Below are 24,002 nucleotides of genomic sequence, written 5' to 3' on the forward strand. Positions count from 1 at the left end.
CCACACTGCTTCAGTAATGTTGAGCTCCGGGCTCTGGGGAGGATTCATCCCTCCATCAGACCTGCTGCCACTGATTTTCAGCCCACTTCTTGTGTCCTTTGGCACAGCTCGGCCTTTTCTCCCTGTTTCCCTTCCTTAAGAACGGCTTCTTGACAGCTTCCTCAATTAGTTTTTCAGGTCTGCTACTTCTTCTATTGTCCTCTACTTTTCCACTTTCCATCATTTTGTTCAAAGAACTCTGTCAAACTGTTATCTTTGATATGGATCTTTCCTATTTGTTATGTGTAGAAACAACACTGGTTCATCCCTTGACTGCGGTGCCTTTATTAATGTCTTTAGCTCAGGATTAAATTACTTATTAAACAAACAAAAAAAGGGGGGAAAAAAACCACAATCCTCAATGTTCCACAATGTTCAAAGGAAAAATTCCTTCAGAAAGCCTGGAGAACTATTACTCAAGACCACTTTAAACGGTTTCCAGAAAGTCTGCTTGTTTGTAAGCAAAATATAAAGAACAAATGAGGGGTTGCTCAAGAGTTTAGCACGGAACTGCAGAAACATGTTGGCAACTCTATAAATGAGTTGAAGAGAAGCAACCAGCAGGCAGATAGGCAGGACAAAGCAAGTAAACTTCAGTGGGTAAAAGGGAGTTTTATTACTGGCAATGTTAGCATCTTCACACGTCTGAGCTAACAACTTGGTGAGTACAATGCTATTATCACCAATAGGACTGTTTGACAACAAGCCTGGATTAGGCTGCCGGGCCAAAACAAGCTGAGAGCCCATATTCAACTCTCTGTCCTTCCACTGCCTGTGCATGTGGATGCATTGTGTAGTTCACTCATATCAGGTAACGAGTACCTGTTCCAGCACCTTTAATTTGTCGGACAAAACAAATAACCGATGGTGGCGCAGTGATGAGCAGTTTGAACCTGCTGGGTGACTCAGTCCTGTTTGTGAGAAGTTTGCATGTCTGAAGTAGGGCAGAGCGAGTTGGCCTAAAAATAAAATCTCCATTTTTTTTTCTCTAGCTAATGGGCGATTTTCGATTTAAACCTCGATTTTTTTTTCTGGTTTTGCACGGTCAAACTCAAATATGGGTGTGTGGTTCGGCTGAGCTAATAAACTGTTTTGCAGCTGCTCTGCAACTGTAGCTCTTGGGCAACGCAACTGTGGCGAAATGCTTGCGGTGGGGCAGTTGATACATCGGGTCTATCGTTTGCAGCATTAATGAACCCGGTTTTTCCTACGGTATAGATGGGGACCGCATCTGTGATCGCCTGCCACCGGGGCCCATTCTTGTCATAAGGAATGGCTGCTGCCATGGTTACCTGCTTTTTTGAAGGCACTTTGTGGCTTGAGCTAGCATCTGCATCTCTTAGTGCTGCACACTTCCACTGCATGGCTGTGTTCGAAACCGCATACTAATCGATCAGACAGTATGCAGAGCGTTTACCCACAATGCATCTCGCTCCTGCCCGAGCCGAAATCAGCCGGCCTGAAGCTGATTTAGCTTAAGCTCTAAACTCTGTAAACTTTAGCAACATTTGAAACATTTTCAGGCGAGAAAGTAGTCGTTTAGATCCCCAACGTGTTGAAAACCTGACAAAATACCGGCCATTTACAATTTTGTTCCCACGAATTCGGCGCTACTAAAGCTAGCCGATGGCTTTATTTGGAAGAGAAAATAGCACCAAGCGATTGTGAGCAATGTTCCCTGTAATTTTTGATGTCTGGGCAAACACAAAAGCTCTCTGAGCACACTGAGGACCACTGTGAGCAACATCAGATGTGCACGCTGTGGCCACACACCAGCATCACACCTGTCCAGAACCTTGGATCATAGCAAGTTACATGGCTTATTAAAAGACTCAAATCACAGCAGCAATTTTCATTAGTTTACTTTTAATATAAGCGATTTGGCCCACTTAAAATGCAAAAGACAAAAATCGGTTGTATGTTATTGGTTTTGTGAGAGTCATGCTTGCAGCCTGCATGTTTTGCAGAGTAGACCTTTCTCACTCGAAAAAGAAAAAAATCTGACCCAGTTTCACCGCTTCTTCTTCTGTTTGCACTCAGACAGCCATTCCATCCAAAAAGAACCGCATTTCTTTTTTACTTTGGCTTGGTGAGTGGATGTGTCGCTGGCGCTGCCCGTTCGTTTCGCCATGATAAGGAGTTGGGTTTCTTAGCTCCTAACTCCGCTGCACTGTTGTTAGCTAGCTAACCTGCATGGGACGTGGGGGCAGGGCACATATGCAAGCACCATCAGTGCTCTGATGGGCTGCATAGCGCAAGTAAACCGTATCGTATCATTGGCTGAACACCTGTCACTCATTGAGTTACATTGAAAAATGGTACAGAAAAACATTAGGTCTGGTATTAGATATTAATACATTTATGGTGAATTTTATTTTGTGCGCTACATAGATTTTCTTGTGCGCTGAGAATGTGCGAGCAGCTCAGAGGGAACATTGATTGTGAGGTCTGACTTTTTCCTGGAGAATGATTTTGTGATGCAAATGTATTACTCTGTTGAACGCATATTGTTTTGAGAAGCAAAACGCTTTATTTTTTAAACCCCAGCAAACTAGCCGGACTACCTTCGTCAACGCAAAAACGAGGCTGAAACTCGGCTCACAGGAGGGGGTAAGAAGATGTTCATAAATGATGTTGCTAATATGGGATGTCATACAGCTTCATGTCAAAAGAGGCGAACTATCCCTTTAACACCTGTGAAGTGAGACCACGTTAAACTACCAGAATCCTAAAGGCTTTTAGAGAGAAAACTGCCAGTCAGCTGCTATCTGGCGTCTTTTGGTGCACTGACATTTGATGAGCAGTTTAAAACAAAGCAGGCAAACTACAACACCTCTATGTGTGTCACATTACCTGGCTCGGCGATGCTCGTGACTCTAGGTTATACATTCTATACTTATATTTAGATATATGACGCAGGCTGAGGAATGCAGGGTAATTGTGGCAGTTCCCCCTGACAACAAATCTCCACAACAAACTCTTCACAACAACAGGTTAATTTTTAATTTGTGACAGCCAAGAGTTTAAAACCGAGATTAATAGTTAAAGTCGTCAAACAGTCCAATTTAATCTGTGTCTGAATGTGAGACTGTTAGCAGTCCGGAGAGGCTGATTTGCAGGGATGGCAGGTTTATGATTTAAAGGTAATGAAACTGTTGGCCTGTGAGGGAAGAAATAATGGCAATCAGATCAACTCCATGGAGGACGGTATTCCTCAAGAGTCAGAACACATCATCTCCCAAAGCGACAGTGGTGGAAAAAAAAAGTTAGATCTGTTCTCTGGAACAGCCGCTCCATGTCAAAGTCTCCGGGGAGCATGGTCGGAGATTTCATCCCGAGAGAGGCTGGTACATGAGCAGCGAGCCAAAGATGGGTGAATGGGAGAGAGGGAGGGCGTGGGACTGGACCGAGGCTCTGACCCCGAAACAGATGGCCTCTAAAGGGACCCGGGATTGTACTCAGGTCTGATGAATCAGGACCCCTGTTAGAACAGCTCTTCCCAGACACCAGCAGGCAGTGTCTGCAGATCCAATACAGTTGAACTCTGAAAGGCGATTTCCGTAAAAAAAAAAACAGCCCAGCTAGCTGGAAACAGACATATCAGGGGAATTTTTCTACTTTTTGGCTCAAATGATGAAAAAAAAAAAAAAAAAACACTAAAAAAAGAACCCAGGGAGCAGATAACAATCTGTTGGCCAGGCTGCTAGTCATGGAGCGGTTAAAGGCTATGTGAACAGCTCTGTTCCCCAGCATTTCTGTCATGCCAGGCATCTCTCAGCAAAGGCCCACGCCTTTGAGATTCAACAAATAAAAGCAGGAACACCCATGTATGTGCATGTTTTTTATATATATATATATATATATATATATATATATATAAAGCAAATTTGTTCATCTTGGTGTCATCAGATCACAGGACATGGTTCCAGCAATCCATATCCTTAGTTTGTTTGTCTCTGATGAGACAATGATAAACAAATTTGCTTTAGATGGTGTCAAGCATGTGTGGTGGTAAAAAGTGATTTGTACAAAGAAAAGTGCCCCATGCTTAAAGTCAAGCATAGTAGTGGGAGTGACATGGTTTGGGGCTGTATGGATGCCATCAACAGTAGGAAGCTGAATTTCACCAAAAGAAACATGCTTGTCAACATGTACTGTGACTACTGAAGCAGATCATGATACTCTCCATAGGATTTCAGTCAAATCTCACACACGTCTCTTTTAGCCTGGTGAAGACTCAAAATGTAAAATTTCAAAGTAAGGCAAGGATGAAACGCACAACGATGACCTCCCTTTTAATGCCTTTTCATTTCATGACATTTCGGGCCAACACGGCCCATTCTCAGGGAGTTTAACATAGGGGTGTACTCACTTTTGCACCAGCATCATTTCACAAAAATGGACAAATAGGTCATTTAAGTTATATTATTGATCTTTCTTTTCTGTTGTAAGCTCAACAGATGTTGTATTAAACTTACTCTATGCACATTTTGGGAATAACTTGTGTGTGTATTAAAATATTGTTCAAAATGTTACTTTTCAACAGGGGTGTACTCATTTTCACTGTGCACTGTGTGTGTATATGTATATATATATACACACACACACACATATAAGGGCTGGGCAATGATGAAAATGTTTAATCTAATTAATCACATGATTTCCCTGAATAATCGAGATTAATCGCATTTGTACGCAAAATCCAAAAATGAATCCAAAAGTAGTGTATAGCTTTTAGCATTTAGTTTTATTTTAAATGTGCTGCCATATGAATGAAAGTGCCATAACATTTGTTGTGCAAACACACTTTTAACATCAGCATCTTTCTGTAGTTTTTATGTAGAAGCCTCGCTCCACTGTCTGTTTCCTTGAATGACTTGCTGCTATCAGTTGTGTGTTTTGCCTTTAAGTGATATTTTAGACTGGGACTACTACGCTGAGAAGACAATTCAGCTTGGCTGTAAATGCAGGAGTTTTTTTTTAAATTTATTTTGAAATACGTGCTTTTATGTTGAAACAAGTAAAACAGGAAGTAGCGCCGGTTAGCTCCGTAAGCTTCACACAGAGACAGAGGAGCACCTGTAGCGGTGATGTCCAAATTTAAAATGAAAATGGCCGAGTAAAAGTTCCGTACCCTTCTCCATGTTTGGTGGATCCGCAGCAGAAAGCAACAGACTTTTACAATAATCAGAATCAGAATCAGAATCAGAATAACTTTATTAATCCCTTGCGGGAAATTCTTTTGTTGCAGTGCTCTTATTTACAGGAAAATAAAGATTAATAAGAATAAGATAGGGAAAAAAAAAAAAAATAAAAAAAAAATAAAAAAAAAATAAAATAAGAATAAAAATATCGATATGTACAAAAATAGAATAAACAATAAACAGTATTTACAATGCTACTCAGTAGCTAATTATTATTGTTATGACCGGGTTATTGCACATGGTGAAGTGATGTCAGAGACTGGAATTATACAGTTTGATGGCCACAGGCAGGAATGACTTCCTGTGGCGCTCTGTGGTGCAGCGTGGTGCAATCAGTCTCTGGCTGAAGGTGCTTCTCTGGCTGACCAACACATTATGAAGAGGATGTGCAGGATTGTCCAACATGGATTTGATCCTGGACAGCATCCTTCCTTCTGACACTGCTGTCAGAGTGTCCAGCTCCTCTCCGACAACGTGGCTGGCTTTGCGGATTAGTTTGTTCAGTCTGTTGGCGTCCTTCACCTTCAGTCTGCTGCCCCAGCATGCAACAGCGTAGAGGATGGCACTGGCAACCACAGACTCATAGAACATCCGCAGCATTGTCTGACAGATGTTGAAGGACCTAAGCCGCCTCAGAAAATAGAGACGGCTCTGGCCCTTCCTGTAAAGGGCGTTTGTGTTTTTTGTCCAGTCCAGTTTATGGTCCAAGTGCACCCCTAGGTATTTATAGTCCTCCACCATGTCCACGTTGACCCCACAGATGGAGACAGGGGTCACTGGGGCCTTACTCCTTCTCAAGTCCACCACCAGTTCCTTGGTCTTTGCCACGTTGAGCTGCAGATGGTTCTGCTCACACCAAGTGACAAAGTTGTCCACCACACCCCTGTACTCCGTCTCATCACCATTACTGATGCATCCAACTACTGCAGAGTCGTCAGAAAACTTCTGAAGGTGGCAGGTCTCTGTGCAGTAGCTGAAGTCCGTGGTGTACAGGGTGAAGAGGAAGGGAGAGAGGACGGTCCCCTGCGGGGCCCCGGTGCTGCAGATCACCTTGTCTGACCCACAGTGCTGCAGGCGCACGTACTGTGGTCTGCCAGTCAGGTAATCCACAATCCAGGACACTATGGGGGCATCCACCTGCATCGCCGTCAGTTTCTCACCCAGCAGAGCCGGCCTGATGGTGTTGAATGCACTGGAGAAATCAACGAACGTGACTCTCACAGTGCTCGCTGGCTTGTCCAGGTGAGCGTAGACACGGTTGAGCAGGTAGATGATGGCGTCCTCAACTCCTAGTTGGGGCTGGTATGCGAACTGGAGGGGGTCCAGAAGTGGTCTGACAATGGGCCGGAGCTGTTCCAGGATGAGTCTCTCCAGGGTCTTCATGATGTGTGACGTCAGTGCCACGGGTCTGTAGTCCTTATGGCCGCTGGGGCGCGGCACCTTCGGCACAGGAACGATGCACGACGTCTTCCACATCACGGGGACCCTGTGAAGACTCAGGCTCAGGCTGAAGATGCTGTGGAGGACTCCACATAGCTGGGGGGCACAGACTTTGAGCACCCGGGGGCTCACACCATCCGGGCCTGCAGACTTGCCTGAGTGGAGTCTGCTCAGCTGTCTCCTGACCTGATCAGGGGTGAAAGTCAGTGGAGAGGTGACAGAAGGGGGAGGGGTGGAGGTGTTATGCCGGAGAGTGCAGTCAGCCTGGGAGCCGGGGGAGGAGGTGTGAGGGGGGCCATCACTGGAAGATGAGAGGCTGTGGGACGGGGGAGGGAGAGAGTGAGGGGTGGGTGCTGGCTGCAGGTGAGCAAGGTTCACAGAGTCGAATCTGTTGAAAAACAGATTCATCTCGTTGGCCATGTCCACACTGCCATCCACTCCTCTGTTGCTGGATGGTCTGAAGCCAGTGATGGTCTTCATTCCACTCCAGACTTCTCTCATGTTGTTCTGCTGGAGTTTCGACTCCAGCTTCCTCCTGTACTTATCCTTGGCCTCTCTTATCTTCACTCTCAGCTCCCTCTGGATCGTTCGCACCTCCTCTCTGTTGCCAGCTCTGAAAGCCCTCTTCTTATTGTTGAGAATGTTCTTTATGTCCTTTGTCACCCACGGCTTGTTATTTGGATAACAAAGGACTGTCTTTGGTGGGACGATGGTGTCAACGCAGAAGTTTATGTAATCAGAGACACACTCTGTGAGCCCATCAATGTCCTCCCCATGCGGCTCACAGAGCGTCTGCCAGTTTGTGGCTTCAAAGCAGCCCTGCAGGGTCTCATTGGCCTCCTCAGACCATCTCCTGACAGTCTTGGTGGTTGCAGGCTGGCTCTTAACCACAGGTACATAGCAGGGGTCGAGGTGAATCAGGTTGTGATCTGACCTTCCAAGTGGGGGGAGAGGAGAGGAGCTGTATGCATCCTTAACATTAGCATACAGCAGGTCGATGGTTCTCTCCTCTCTGGTGGGACAGTTCACATACTGTGTGAATGTGGGGAGTGTTGTATCCATGGTGATGTGGTTGAAATCACCCGAGATAGCAATGAATGCACTCGGGTGTTGAGTCTGTAGCCGGGCTATGGCTGAGTGGATGGAGTCACTTGCCGACGTCGGGTTTGCAGAGGGGGGGACATAAACAGCCACCATGATGACCTGTGTGAATTCCCTGGGTAGATAATATGGTCGTAGTCCAACAGCACAAAGTTCAATATTCGGGTCACAGAGATGCTCCTTGATGGTGATGTGAGCGGGGTTGCACCATCGGTTGTTCACGAGAACGGCGAGCCCCCCACCTTTGCTCTTACCACTCCTGGTGCGATCTCTGTCAGCCCGAACGGTGTTAAAGCCCTCTATGGAGACGTTGTCATCAGGAATATCCTGGTGCAGCCATGTCTCCGTGAAACACATTAAACTGCATTCCAGGTACTCCCTCTGACTCCGGGCCAGCGCTGTCAGCTCGTCCATCTTATTCTCCAGGGACCGCACATTTCCCATAATAAGCGAGGGGAGACACGGCTTAAATCGCCTTTCTGTGATTCTCCGTAGTCTCAACCCGTCCCTTTTCCTGCGTTTCTTCTTTCCTCCTCTGCACCCCCGATGTGTTCTCCTCCGTAGCTCCGCTGGGATATCAGCTGTTCTTTCCGTTAGGTCTGCCGGCCTCAGGTCGATCAGCTGTTCTCCGGAGTAAACAATGCGGACTCGATTCGCTGCGATACCGGAGTGAAGAAGTATCACAGCGAACAGAACAGCAAAAACTTGCACTATCCTCATGTTGAGAGTTTGAGGTTTAAGTTAAATAAATAGTGTAAAATAAAAGTTTAGAAAGACACAAAAGTAACAAAAGTGGTAAAATACGCGAAAGTAAACGGGAGCGACTGCAACAGGCTGCACACGAGTTGACGCATGCGCACAATAGTAAAACCTGCGTTAATGCGCGATAAAATATTTATCGCCGTTAAATAATCAACACATTAACACGATAATAACGAGTTAAAACAATACTATGTAACTTCTCAAAAAGCCCATTATGGAGCTCCCCCTACAGGCTTGGAGGTAATGTACGGTTAAGGCACTGTCGTAAATCTCTTTCTCTTCCTTGCTTCATCAGTCAACGTCTTCTTCTGTTTCTTCGGTGCCTCTGCCATGATGATCGTACTGACAATGTTGCGCTAGCTTAGCCTTATACCTGGGAGTGTGAGAGGGGTCTATTTGTTTTTGCGGTAGGTGTGCCAGAAAGCAAGTGGAAGTACTTCCGCTCAGCTCCCGGGCCGCTCCAGCAAAGTTACAGAGCGCAGTTTTTCCAACTCAGACCCCCGAAGGGCATAGGAGACAGGCCAATCGTAATATTAAAACTCATTCTAGCTGCACAATTTTTTTCAAACTATTATTTTTAGGTAGAAATGTTACATAGTATTGCTTTAACTCGCCCAGCCCTTGTGTACATAATTATATATATATATATATATATATATATATATATATATATATATATATGCATCGCATTTGATGCAAGCATCCTTTTTCCTTAAGATGGCTCAAATTTACAGGTAAACTCCATCATGTCTGCACAGTAATGTCATTTCATTACATCAACAGCAAGACTATGAATCTCTTCAGAGCTCAGCGCTGTTGGACAGAACTGAGTACTGAGCGCAGTATTTTAATAAATGGAGCATTAAAACGTCCTCGTGCTCATAAAGCGACGGGATTACTCTTACAGATGTTTGCTGCAGTTAAACGGTTAAAGCGCTCTGTGACTGACTAACCCTAATGAAGTGCAGATGTTGTAAACACTCACAGCCTCACTCTCTCCTGAGACGAGACAAGCGGGGGAATCTGCTTCTCTGCAACTTCTCGGAGCCTAAAAACCCCTTCGGATGGATGATGATTAACTTCAGCCACAGATTTTTAGATGAGAATTTAGATTTTTTTACGATACACTGCTGCAGTAAAAGACTGAAACAAAACAGATTCTTCTTTATCGGGACCTCCGAGCACACAAATGGAACAAAACATTTCCCATTTCCACTCCGGAACACCGTGTTATGTCGTTATTTAAGCTACAGGTTCTGTCAGCAGCCTGGAGTAGGAGTAGTCCTCTTAAATGAGCTTATCAAACTATAACCGCAGCTCAACTTTACTGTGCATGGAAATGTTCTGACTGCTGGGCATGGCCCTGATAAGCAGCTCAGTTTCATCCCGGTTCTTAGACGATTATACAATTTCACTAAAGCAGTAAAGATATATGGCTGAGCACCAAAACAACTTATGATAACAGCACACGACTGAAAGCAGACGCACAAATGCAGACATGATTCATTCTGATACGGTATGATTGAATAACATCATTTCCAAATGCATGGTTTACTTTAGGTGAGCTTTAACTCCAGCGGCTCTGAGCTTGTTTTGAATGCAGAATCTTTCCGCCCTGAGAACTGCTTTTTACATCTCAGGTTACAGCTCAGGTTTAAACAAACACTTTACATCTACTCTCATTTTCTTAATCCAGCCACCTCTTTGCTTGGCTGGTTAAATGTTTGAAAGGTAGCATTTCAGGGAGGTTACCAGCTAGCTTCGTTACACCACAGCACAGCAAACCTTTGAGATGAATAGAACAGCTGGGAGCTCTCATGTTCGTCTTGGCCCGAACCTTCAGAAAAATAGATTCGAGCCCGACCAATAAGCCGTAACGCATCGGTTTGCAGTTAGAACCTCAACATTTCTGATGGGCGGTAAATGATCCGACATCGTGCACATGGAGCTGGGTGTTTGGCCTCAGACACTACCCCCCCTCCCTCTCTACAACAGAGATGCGAGCCAAAATCCACAGCTGAGGGGGAAGTTTATCCCTGTTGCACACTGTGACAACAATCTGCTGCAGGTTGGAGCAGGAGGCTCGCTTTGGCCTGCAGAGACTTGACGGGGCTGCTGCCAGTCAATGGCTGTGTTCGAAACCGCATACTACATACTTCCATACTGCAGACTCATCGATCAGACAGTATGCAGAGCGTTTACCCACAATGCATTTCGCTCCTGCCCAAGCCGAAATCAGCCGGCCTGAAGCTGATTTCGCTTAAAGGCGCGGTAGGGGATCTTTTTCTGGAACATTTTTTTACATATTGCTTGAAATACTCTTCACACCCCCATTGCAACCAATTAATTAAAAGTTTTGACATTAATATGAAAAGTTTTAGTGGCCTCTAGAACGTAAAATCTAGGAAAAACAGAATCCAATTCCGTTCACAATGATTGGATTCTGATGCCGTCTATCAAACTACAATCTGCTCCTCCCTCCCCCTCCTCCCCCCTGTACGCGTACCCTGCTCCGTGAACGAATTACGCGTCCAGAAGCTTGGCAGGAAGCTAAACTAGAGCCAGCTTGGCTAGCACCTAGCATTATTAAACGTATAGTTATCATATACTAAATACTAAATACGGCAACGATCGATGCTTGCTGTCAGAACAGCGCTCGTGCACCTTCGTGCTCGTTCATGTACTCTAGAGGCGTGCCTTCGGGGGGAAAGTGAAGAAAAGGGTTGGGACTTTTTACCTGTGTATTTTCAAAATGCAGCTTCACTGGACTCAAAATCCAGGATCTCCTACCCTACCTTTAAGCTCTAAACTCTGTAAACTTTAGCAACATTTGAAACATTTCCAGGTGAGAAAGTAGTCGTTTAGATCCCCAACGTGTTGAAAATCTGACAAAATACCGGCTATTTACAATTTTGTTCCCACGAATTCGGCGCTACTAAAGCTAGCCGCAGTGAGCAACGCACTTCCGGTTATTTTCACAAAATAAAATACCCGTTGCCTTTTATCATAGGGAAAGCATTACGATACAATTGGTGCTTTTGTTTTGAAAACAGGAAGTGAACCTACCCTCGTTGTAGCTAGCTTGAAACTGCCGTTTTGACAGGAAATGACGATTGGCGACATCACGTTACGTTGCATCTTGGGTAGTTTGAGTATGAGTAGTAACCTCATGATGCATACCCAACATTTCAGAGAATCTAGTATGCATCCGGGAACTTCTCGCATACTAACTCAAAAAGTTAGTAGGAGTTGTAGGAGAAGTATGCGGTTTCGAACACAGCCAGAGAGAGTCGGGGTTGGGAGAGGTGAAGAAGAAGAAACAGTAACAGTTCAGTTGATGGGGCGTGCATCAGGCTAACGCCGCAACTGTCACCTAACACAAAGAGAGACTTTAAGCAACACTTGGCATGGCTGGCTGCACATTTATGAGATTAACTGTGCAATTTCACCAGCGGGAAGATCATAATAAACGATGAAAAGCCAGTTTTGAGCCAAAACTTTGTTTCAATCAACACGGAAGTTGCAGATTTACTAGAGAAAACTGTCACGATATGCTTTGGTAATTCGATTTTCGTCTTACTTCACTGGTCACTTTATATTTTCAAACTGTTTTTTAAATAGTTTTTTTAAAATTCTTAGCTTGTTTTTAAAGTGTTTATAATTGTATAAACATTTTTATTGCTTTATTATGTCTTGCAACTGGATGGTTGAATTTCCTTCGGGATCAATAAAGTATCTATCTATCTATCTATTTAGTTATAGCCCATAAGGAAACGGTCGGCAGAAAGATTCTGTCAGTCCTTTCAGAGCTTCACTCCACATAACTGTTATTCTGGGGTCAGTTAGCCCATGATGGAAGGAACTGTTGTCAAATGTGCTCATATTTTAAGATCAGATGACTTGACGCTCATTCATTCATTGAAAAAACAAAGCAGTGCTGCTCAAATGAAACATGAGAGTCAGTTTTCGGTGCTTTGTGCCACATGGCTCTCACAGAATCACACCCACTCCGAAGGCACTGACGTCTGCTCGCTCCGTGAGGACGTTTGTCAGCCAACCTGTTTTGTGCTGTCAACAATGAGAGGGCGTGGGCCTTGTTCACTTCTACAGTACAAGCTGTTACAGCAGGCTCAACACTGAGCCCGGGCCTGGTCTGTGTCGGTGCTGTGGAAGGAGACCAGGCCAGGGTGATTGGCAGCTGGCCAAAGCCAGCATACTCAACACGAATGTGGAGACAAAGCAAGACTGACAGAGAGCGAGCTGGGAGGAGCTTGGCAGAGCTTTTTTATCACAGGCCCATAATTCACTGCCTTGTAAACACAGAGAAAGCTGTCTGCCAATACTCTGCTGCCCTACGTGGGCACAATCAGAGCAGGAAAAAGGAGATCTTGTGGCTCACAAGGCCAGCTCATCCAAGCATTGTGCTCTGAGAGTTTGAATTTCAGCTAAGTTGCACATTCTGCACCACGGGGCAGCGGCAACACGAAATATCCTAACAATGGGAGAACTGCTTCTGGGCATGACCTTTAAAGCAAAAGGCTATCTGTCAAACACCTTTAGTCTGACGCAGCCTTCCCAGGGTTAACAGCATTGTCGCACTTGAAGCATTTACGCAGGAAAAAAAGGCCGTAAAACTCCGCCCATCACTCAGCTTTTTCCCTCTCGTTCACATCTCCGATCCGTGTTTGATCAAGATGGCTGACGTTTGGAAGCGCGGGGCAAATGCAGGTCGGCATGGGGGCACTTCAAACAGGAAACACACGGGCAGGAGGAAGCAGGCCCTGCTGTGAAATGTGTCAGCGGGAGGAAGCATTCTGTTCGGGAGCTGCACTCACCTTCTCCAGTTGTTGTCCGGAGGCGGGGACAGGTACACCGCTCCGTACGGAGAGCTCTCCATGTAGGCTCGAGTTAAGGAAATAATTAGTGGCACAAACACAGAAACATCACAGCAAGGTCAACCAGAAAAGGAAAGGACGACAGGGTGAACACACATCTGTATTTTACATTGTACCTGGGGTCGAACTACACACTTCTGTTTGTGCAATTTCCCTAATTTATTATTATTATTATTACCCAATTATTTTTATTGTATAGTAGTGTGTAGCATTCAAAATTTTAGCGCCGTTGACCTGTTGAGCCAAGTAACGACATTTCGTTGTCAAGACTTACCTGTGTTTTCTGTGCAATGACAATAAAGAAAGTCTAAGGCTGTGTTCGAAACCGCATACTACATACTCATCGATCAGACAGTATGCAGAGCGTTTACCCACAGTGCATTGTTCCCACGAATTCGGCGCTACTAAAGCTAGCCGCAGTGAGCAACGCACTTCCGGTTATTTTCACAAAATAAAATACCCGTTGCCTTTTATCATAGGGAAACCATTAGGATACAATTGGTGCTTTTGTTTTGAAAACAGGAAGTGAACCTACCCTCGTTGTAGCTAGCTTGAAACTGCCGTTTTGACAGGAAATGACGATCGGCGACGTCACGTTACGTTGCATCTTGGGTAGTTTGAGTATGAGTAGTAACCTCATGATGCATACCCAACATTTCAGAGAATCTAGTATGCATCCGGGAACTTCTCGCTTACTCAAACTCGCTTACTAACTCAAAAAGTTAGTACGAGGAGTAGGAGGAGTATGCGGTTTCGAACACAGCCTAAGTCGAAGTATGACTAATCTTACATTTTAAAGACGAGGATGTAATCTGCTGATGTGTCATAACTTTGAACAGTAGAACAGTCTCTCTCAAATACTTCATGAAGAAAATGGAGCAGTGTCGGGTCAACTGCTGAAAGACCCAGCAGAGTTCCTGACATTGTGTGCAGAGCTGCAGGTCAGAAGGACACTGGTGTTTTGTCTTACTGAAAGTTCCTTTTTTTTTTTTTTTTTTTAGTGTTTGCAAGACGAATTCCCTCGTTCTGTCTGGGTCGTTTGCGAACGTATATTATTTTGAGAAGCAAGACGCTTTATTTTTTAAACCCCAGCCAACTAGCCGGACTACCTTCGTCAACGCCAAAACTCGGCTGGAACACAGCTCACAGGACGCAGCAGGGGGTAAGAAGATGTTCATCCGATATTGCTAATATGGGATGTCATACAACTTCATGTCAAAAGAGGCGAACTATCCCTTTAAAACAAATTAAAGCAGAGACCCGGCAGGCCAATCGCTGCTCCCATCTGTTTGGGCCTCGGAGAAGTTTATCAGCAGAGGTGAGGTTTTACAAAGCCCGGAGGTCTGTTGCCACTCATCACACCGAACACCAAACACGGGATAAGCCCCGAAAACATACACAAACACAAACTAAGTGGGAAGGACTATTCCGACTGAGCCTTCTCCAAACATGGAAGAGAGCGATCCAGACAAACAGGATTAACGGCTCTCTAATTACAGACTACAGTAGTGGCCCCAAAAATGTGCCAGCAACACCTTTGGGTCCGGTTTCAAACAAGGAATGAGCACCTTTTTTGTTTTTTAAATAAAGACATCTCTTTGGGCCACAAAACACCTTTCAATTGGAGTCAAAATTCATCTTAAACTCAAAACTCCATGTTGATGGTCCCGCTTGCAGCTGCCAGAGAGGAGACAACTGTGAAAAGGAAGCTGCTGTTGATACGTTTCCACTGTTTTTCTCAACCGGAATTACTTCCAAAAGCCATTACTGTCCATGAAAAAAAGCCTGTTTGAGTTATAAACCACAGAAGTATACGTTCACATGACGTCAGATGCTGATGCACAGAGCAGACCCCTCTCCAGCTATCCCACACCGTGACGAGCGGCCACTGAATCATTGCCGTCCTGAGGCCGAGAAAACAAAACAAAGCAAAACAAACAAACAAAAACAATGAATTCGTCAAAACTCTGAACTGGGTGGTGCAGCGGGCAGCATGGTGCTTCACGTAAATGCAACATCTATAGAGTGCAGATGAAATTTATCATCCCATCGGCCTCTCAGAACTTCCCTCGTTAGCTATTTGGAAAGCGAAGAGTGAGAAGAAGGAGAATAAAACGAAGCGACTGCTTTTCTGTGATGACGTGCACAGTAATCTGGCAAGAATAACTGGGAAGAAGTGCCTTTATTAGGCTCAGTTTTCAGGACGATGGGTTAACTCAGTGAGGTCACATGGCACTGAAAGGATCGGATTATTGGCTAAATTACAATAAGAATGAGTTGAGCAAGGGTAATTCTCCTTGGATATATGGCGGTGAATGAATGGGATCAGAGGCACAAAGCGTGTCATACCCCGGTATGATAGGTGGCGCTGTACCCATTCCAACTGTTGCTAATAGAGCCACTTCCTGTTGACCTCTTCAACACCAACAACAACAACAACAAACTCAGGCATTGGAGAAAGATGGAGAACGCAGAGCATGAAATGTCTATGCATGAAATCTGCAGGAAATCTTTTAATTTATCTGGACTGTTGCTTGTTTTTTAAATTCATTTAAATTATTTTATTTGTTTCTCTTTATATTCCTTTATGTATTTTTAATGCTTCTTCCACTCCCTGCTGCAATGCTTTTATTTTATGTGAAGCACTTTGAATTGTTTTGTACATGTTTTGACAAATGAAACGCAATTTTCGTTGTGTTCTTCTTTGGTCCAGTTTGGAGGAGACGCTCCCTGCTCTGCTCCTCTCTCCTCAGCAGCTACATTAAAAAATACACTCCTGAAAACGAGCTCTGTGCACTCGGAGTATGCTGCGACTCTCCGACTGTCGATGTCCACGAGGCAGAAGAAAAAGCGCACCATCTCTGCGTCACATTTCAAATTATCATAATGACTAATCCCGCTCCCGAGGCTGCAAAACAGCTGCCTACACTCGTAAGTGTTATCCCGTTGGAAACCACACCGTGAACACACGTACACAAAAAACATGAGCGACCACCTGGAAGGCACAGCACCGGCCTGCACGTCGCCCGTTAACCTTTCACGATGACGACAACAAGCTGCGTAGCACACAAAACGCGTTTGAAAGATCTCCCGCTGCCGCCAAAGTCGGTGTGAAAGGATATCTGCCGTCCGTGCTTGTCGATGGGTCGGCGGTGGGGAGAGTTAATGCGGTTGCGGTCCCGGTGGACCCTCTCGACCAGCCCATGGTGGCGGGTCCCTCTGACCGTGTCGAACCCTGAATGGAAACCACCCTGTGAAAGGGACGAGAAGGGGCTGTTCACATCAGATATATATAACAGGAGGGAATGAGTTTTAGGAGGTTATCGGGACACCAAAACCTGTCAAAGTTACTACAAAGTGGTGTAAGTATTTGAGATGATCGTGATTAATTACCCAGGAAATCAACAGAAATGTCACACTGCCTGCTTTCTGTTGCTTACAAACAAAAGTGATCACATTTCCATCAAGCTTACAATAACAGTCTGATAAAAATGAACAAACAATAGTGGATTATTTGTATTACACTTAATTGTCAGCTTAAACTTCATTATAACAGCTTTAAAGTGCCTACAGTAACATAACAGTTAAGCCCGTTCAGACATGCATTGCTTTCAATCAGGTGAGTGTGTGTGTGTGTGTGTGTGTGTGTGTGTGTGTGTGTGTGTGTGTGTGTGTGTGTGTGTGTGTGTGTGTGTGTGTGTGTCTGCATTGTTTCTGAATGAGCACCCTGAAGACTTTCTGCATTCATTTGAGATGGCCGTCTCACCAGTTCATACCTACTTTAAACCTCTTCTGCACAGCACAAGCCTGCTGAAACTGTTACAGGCCCCATCCACACGTAGCCGGGTATCTGCTAAAACGAATATATTTTTCTACGTTTGGACCTCTCATCCACATGAAAACGCATAAAAACGCATCATAAACGAATGTTTTTAAAAACTCCGGGCAAAGTGAAGATTTTTGAAAACTCCGTTTATGCAGCTGCGTGTAGACAGAGATAACCGAGTTTTGCGTTTTCGAACGTCACAATATGCGCCAAAACAACAACAAATCTGCTTTAAAGTCTAAAGTGCGACCTTTGTTTACTGAAGAAGCATGGATGCCTTGAGAACTGTGGTGGTTATTATTGTGAAGGCGCTGTTTACTGCCTTGATTTTACACGCCCAAGTCGTACTCCTCACTCCTGTCGCTGTCGGAATTATTCCGTCCTCATATCGAGGGGCAGTCCACTGTCATGCGATCACCTGTCAGTGTGCTCAAAAAAGTTGCGTGCACACTTTATTATTTAGCTGACGAGGGCAGATTGCGCAAAACAGCAAATGCATTTGGGTTGTCAAGACAGGTGAAAACGCAGATGTTCGGTTATGTGTGGAAGGTGTTTTTTTCGAAAACGAGGTAATGTGGATACAAATTATTTTATAAACGGAGGAGGGGAAACATTCGGTTTTAAAAATACCCGGCTACGTGTGTACATAGCCTCAGTCACCTAAACAAACAGGTATGCACAGTTGAAGTGAGTCTTAATTTGCCTTTTCAACAGCTTGTGGCTGGGCGAGTTAACTCGTTATTATCGCGTTAACTCGTTAATTATTATTTAATATTAATATTTTATCGCGCATTTTTTATTATTTATTTTATTTTGTAAAAGTCTGTTGCTCACAGGCTTTTATTTTGTAAAAGTCTGCTGCTGTCTGCTGCGGAACCGGAAAAGAAAGTAATCGGCGGATCCACCAAACATGGAGAAGGGTACGGAACTTTTACTCGGCCATTTTCATTTTAAAGTTCTTCCAGATGGCGGAGTCGACAGAACCAAAGTCATCTGTAAACTCTGCCAAGTTGAATTATCTTCTCAGCGTAGTAGTTCCAGTCTAAAATATCACTTAAAGGCAAAACACACAACTGATAGCAGCAAGTCATTCAAGGAAACAGACAGTGGAGCGAGGCTTCTACATAAAAACTACAGAAAGATGCTGATGTTAAAAGTGTGTTTGCACAACAAATGTTATGGCACTTTCATTCATATGGCAGCACATTTAAAATAAAGCTAAATGCTAAAAGCTATACACTACTTTTGGATTCATTTTTGGATTTTGCGTACAAATGTGATTAATCGTGATTCATAAGGGAAATCATGTGATTAATTAGATTAAAGATTTTAATCGTTGCCCAGCCCTGTGAAAAAGTTAATTTTATTCTTCCTCTCTGTGTTTTCCTTAAAGGGATAGTTCACCTCTTTTGACCAAAGGTTGATGCTGATGCCATCTTTGATACAAAAGAGGGGAAAAAAAATTGCACCAAAATGAGATGCATTATTTTTTAAAATAAAGACCGGAACAATAAAAACAGCATCAAGAGAATTAGTTTGAAGTTCTCTCATCTGAAGCTGCTCTGAAAGGCCTCTGCTGCACCACTTGCCACGTTAAGTTGGTTTTCTGCATGCAACACCAGGCAGCACAGTGCTGACAGCGTCAGCCGGAGTTCATGAGTTCAGCTGTTTGTCAGGGGAGGGCCTTTGTCCCCGTCTGTGTGTCTGAATGTGAGAAGTTGTGAGAAGTTGTGTCCAATATTCATCATTTTAGAGTGTTTTCTTCATGGATCTCAGAAGAGTTGGAGTCATGTGTTGAAGCTGTGCAGTTACGCACAGTCTGAATGTCAGTGCATCATTTCAAGGAGATTAACTGAAGAGGAGCACAGCTGCAAAATCGACTATTTAATTCATCGACTTCTATTTTTGAACGAGTGTAAACGTAAACCGGTTTATTGACTGAGGGCTTCTGTATCACACCGATTCTGTATATGTGATCCACAAACATGTGTTCTTGTGATCTTGGGAGCATAAAGCACAGCGTGAGTCGCAAAGCTTCAGGAAGTACGACATGAAACAGACTACATTATAATTTAACCGAACAAGGATTTAACAATTAATCATCCTCTGAAGGAATCCAGGAGCCAGAAGAGAGCATGAGTGGACTAAGTGAGACTAAGTTTCTCCCTCTCTGAGGAGGGGTTGAATTCTCCATGAGAGCTTAGCGTTGCAGAGAATGCTCCACCTCAAAGGGCTATTCTTTGAGTAACAAGTGCACCTTTACCCGACCCGTCTGTATCCCAGCACTCCTCAGAGAGCCGACACAGAAACAGAGTCCTGCGCTGCCAAAAAGCCTCGTTATAGCCAGAGGTGGGCAGTAACGAGTTACATTTACTTGAGTAAGTTTTTGAAAAAAAATTGTACTTCTAGGAGTAGTTTTAAATCTCTATACTTTTTACTTTTACTTGAGTAGATGTGTGCAGCAGAAACTGTCCTCTTACTCCGCTACATTAGGCTACAATGAGCTGGTTACTTTTCTTCTTACCTCTTTGGTATTCTACGCCTCATTATTTTTACCCCCCCGCGTACGCCTCATTTTAATGTTTTATTCTGACAGAGAGAGAGACTTCCAAAGGCTCTACCACCTGACTGTGTTCCACCAATCAGACGCAGCCGTGCAGTCTGGTCACGTGACCATACTCAATCTCAGCGGCGGGACGGGTTAGCTTTAGCATTAGCAGTCGTAGCAAACAAACAAAGAAACAGATGAAAAATGTCAGAACCAACGGTGGGAAATGAAGACGCAGACGAGGCCTCATACTGAAAGCATGTTTACCTTACAAAGAGTGAGAAACAGCAGCTACATTATGTGTCTTCTGTGTCAACCAAAACAAACGCACATTTCAGCAGAAACTCAACATCTAACTTGAGGAAACATGTAGCGCTAAGTTTCCTAAACTCGTTTTATTTCCCCCATGGATAGGTGAACGTTTGTTTTATAGGTTACATATGGGTTACACATGTTTTAAACATTTTCTAAGTTCTTGAATTTACCTGGATTATTTTAATTTAAGCTATTTTGTAATGAATTAATTTATTTTATCAATTGGATGAACTCTAATTTGCCTAAAGATGATTATTTAGTATTTTTGTCTGTCTGATTGAATGCTTGTGTTAACAAATAAATCAGACGTTACTCAACAGTTACTCAGTACTCGAGTAGTTTTTTCACCGAGCACTTTTTTTACTCTTACTCAAGTAATTATTTGGATGACTACTTTTTACTTTTACTTGAGTCATATTATTCTGAAGTAACAGTACTTTTACTTGAGTACAATTTTTGGCTACGCTACTCACCTCTGGTTATAGCACAGAATACGGTTAATTACTGCGTTTCTTTTTTACGTTGGCAGAAACCAAAACAGAAATCTGAATCATTTCAAGCTTATCTGCACTTGTGTCAGTTCAGCACACTCTTAAGCCGTGTTTGCAGCTGAGCTCCACGTTAGAACCGAGGGTCAGACACAACGGTCCTTGAAAAAGACCAACATGGGAACAGGACCTTGAATGTGGTAGATTGTAATCTCAAGGTAAGCAGAGTTTTAAAATAAAAACATCTGCGTCTCGTTCTTAGCTTAAGGAAAAGTATTTCCGTATTCAAAGACGGTGCTCAGACTGACGGAGAGAAACAAAAACTCTGCCTCAGCTGCACTGCTAATGCAGAAGGGTCCAACAGAAAAAACACCCAAAAGCAACACGTTTAAGCAGTTAAACCTCGAAAACAAGACAATTCAATCATGTCTTATTACCAGAAATAGCATGTTTAACCTCTATACTCTGAGGGCCACAACTTAGGTAGACCAGATCCATCGACTGCCACCATCAGCCAGGGGACAAACCTGTAACTACGACCACTTAAAGGGAGAACATGGCACTGCATCCTGCTGGCTGTTACACCACAGCTTCTGATCAACCCGACTGGACCTGAAACCTGAGCTGCCACCTGTCCTGCAGAGAGGTAAAAACCTGCCAATCTCATCTCATTGGTCGTTCCTGTCACTTTTAGAACCTCCGCTTCAGATGCGACGGTCAGTAAATGTGTGTTTCTGCACAGAATAAGCGAAACGTGCCCACTGGTGAAACCCAAAGCACAGGATCCTCACAGATATGGGGTGAGGGGTTGTTCTCCTGTTAATGCCGAAGCCAAAAAATATCTGCAGCCACTGCAGAGTCATTTGGCCGGGGACTGAATACCAACCGAGCACTCTCACGTTGCACTCCTAAGGCAGATGTTAGCAGGGTTAGTGTGTTTGTTGGCAGTGTGAAAAGGGCTGCCGAGAAGTCTGGGAAGCACTTTTTCCCTTGGTTGATCCTTTAAAGGGATAGTTCGCCTCTTTTGACATGAAGCTGTATGACATCCCATACTGGCAACATCATTTATGAACATCTTCTTACCCCCTGCTGCGTCCTGTGAGCAGAGTTCCAGCCTCGTTTTGGTGTTGATGAAGGTAGTCCGGCTAGTTGGCTGGGGTTTAAAAAATAAAGCGTTTTGCTTCTGAAAACAATATGCGTTCAACAGAGTAATACATTTGCATCACAAAATGGTTCTCCAGGAAAAAGTCAGACCTCACAATCGCATGGCACTATTTTCTGTTCCTTCATATCACTGCGTGCTGTGTAGACCGAGCAGACCGAAGTGCAGACCGAGCAGTAAACACCGTGAAACAGGCGCGAAGGGAGAGAAAATAGGGCCAAGCGATTGTGAGGTCTGACTTTTTCCTGGAGAACCATTTTGTGATGCAAATGTATTACTCTTTTGAACGCATATTGTTTTGAGAAGCAAGACGCTTTATTTTCGGGACCCTAGCAAACTAGCCGGACTACCTTCATCAACACCAAAACGAGGCTGGAACTCGGCTCACAGGACACAGCAGGGGGTAAGAAAATGTTCATAAATGATATTGCTAATATGGGATGTCATACAGCTTCATGTCAAAAGAGGCGAACTATCCCTTTAACAACTCGCCTCACATGATCATCTAACAGAAGGCAAAACATGTTCTGGCTTTAAAGATTTTTAAAATCCAGAAAAAGTACAGTACACATGGCACATATATGGTGTCCACAATACAGGGAGGGGTGCAACAAGAGTCCAACAAGGTGCAGCGACTGTTTCAATAAATGCACGTAACAAAAAAAAAAAAAAAAAGAGGTGTTAACTGGCTTTAAATCTGCAGTTTGCAGAGAGTCTCTGATCCTAATGAGTCCCCACCTGGAATTCAGAGCTGGTGTTGCCGATCTGGTTGACGTTAGGAAGGGAGCCTCCGTAGTACTGAGCCCGTGACTGAGACAAACGAAGCTGCTGGATCTTCTGAAACTGCACCTGTCCGTCAAACAGAGGAGGAAAACAAAAGAGAGGGAATGAAATACAAAAACCAGAAACTTTTAAAGCAAAAAACAACCACCAAAGCGGGTATTTCTCCCTGAAATGGAAATAAAAAGCGGTTACGTCTCGTCTTGTTCTTATTGTTTCCAGGACATTGTGAACTCTTTATCTGGTATAGTTTTACAAGGAAATAAATTACTTTTTAATATAAACTTTCACATCTTTCTCTCCCTCTCACACACACACACATAAATATTTTCTGACATAAATATCTCAATGAGCCACATGCTCTGACTAAAAGCTGTGGTATTTAAGGAGAACACCAAACCTAAAGATGCAGTTTTGGGACAAGCAGAAAAAGCTTTTCTCCATCTACATCTGGTGTGAAATCGTGGAACAGTTAAAATAACGAGTTATGAGCAAAGACCAAACATAACTCAGTTAAAAAAACAACATAAAGACATTCTTTACACCAAGGTACAGGGATTTAGAGGGGTGTTAATTACAGGGGAAAAGTTTGTTGGTTTGTTTTACACGTGTAGATTAATATACATACTTAACACATAATTAAATGTGAATATTGTTAAATTATGTCATGTGAAAACTTGCATTGTTCTCTCAGGGTAGGATCAAATAACTTCTTATTCCTTTTCAACCATGTAAAAGACATTTATTTATACATTTTATTTTTACTTCCCTTTACAACGCTGTTGTTTTATATTTATATTGTCGAAATAAACTCAAACTGGTTCTAACCAGGTGTAAATGAAGGAAGAAGCGGGTCATTTGTAGCTCATCCCATCTGCCTTTCAATGTAAATGTTGCGTGGACCTTATGCAATGTTTAACTGTTGCCAGAGCCTGATAGACCAGTTAGATATCCGTCCCAACCCATGTCTAAGCGGCCATGTTTTTACATACATAAACTTGCATAAACAAACAAGCAGGTAACCATTGATGCAAAATCCTGTTTTTCTTTTCATATAGTCAAAGGGTTATTTTAAATGTTACTGAATGCAACATCTCCAGCTGTCACACTGTGAAAACAATGTTCTTGTTCTCTCTCTAAACAACCCAAGTAGAATATCATTACCTACACGTTTCCATGTAAGTTGGAAATCGAGTGGCAGATATTAAAATTGGACCTGAAATTTAACAAACAAATTGCAGAGGGATTTCCACCAACTTCCCAAACCAGCCACCCACAAAAAGATGCTTGTTGTGCCGCAGCGAAGCCAACAGAGAAAGCCTTTAAATGGGGTCGGGCACAGTCAAACATCCAAGTTTTTTTTTATCTTAAGACTGCCGAAAGGGCAAGATTTGAATCTAAAATAATAAAAAAATGACCTTATTTGATTTTTTTTTTTCAAA

At 43.6% G+C, this 24,002-nt stretch overlaps 1 protein-coding gene across 4 annotated transcripts in view; it reads right to left on the bottom strand.

The window, feature by feature from the left end:
- crtc3 (CREB regulated transcription coactivator 3) overlaps window positions 1-24,002 on the bottom strand; it is a 71,691-nt gene that overhangs the window by 38,535 nt on the left and 9,154 nt on the right. For all 4 annotated transcript variants that reach the window (XM_075466939.1, XM_075466938.1, XM_075466941.1 and 1 more), the window contains exons 2-4: window positions 22,519-22,629; window positions 16,562-16,692; window positions 13,382-13,441 (exon numbers count right to left, since the gene is read on the bottom strand). In XM_075466939.1, the coding sequence (XP_075323054.1) occupies window positions 13,382-13,441; window positions 16,562-16,692; window positions 22,519-22,629 (302 nt within the window). The remainder of the gene's footprint in view (window positions 1-13,381; window positions 13,442-16,561; window positions 16,693-22,518; window positions 22,630-24,002) is intronic.

This window comes from Odontesthes bonariensis, chromosome 1 (assembly GCF_027942865.1).
Source record: "Odontesthes bonariensis isolate fOdoBon6 chromosome 1, fOdoBon6.hap1, whole genome shotgun sequence".
NCBI classification, from domain to species: Eukaryota; Metazoa; Chordata; class Actinopteri; order Atheriniformes; family Atherinopsidae; genus Odontesthes; species Odontesthes bonariensis.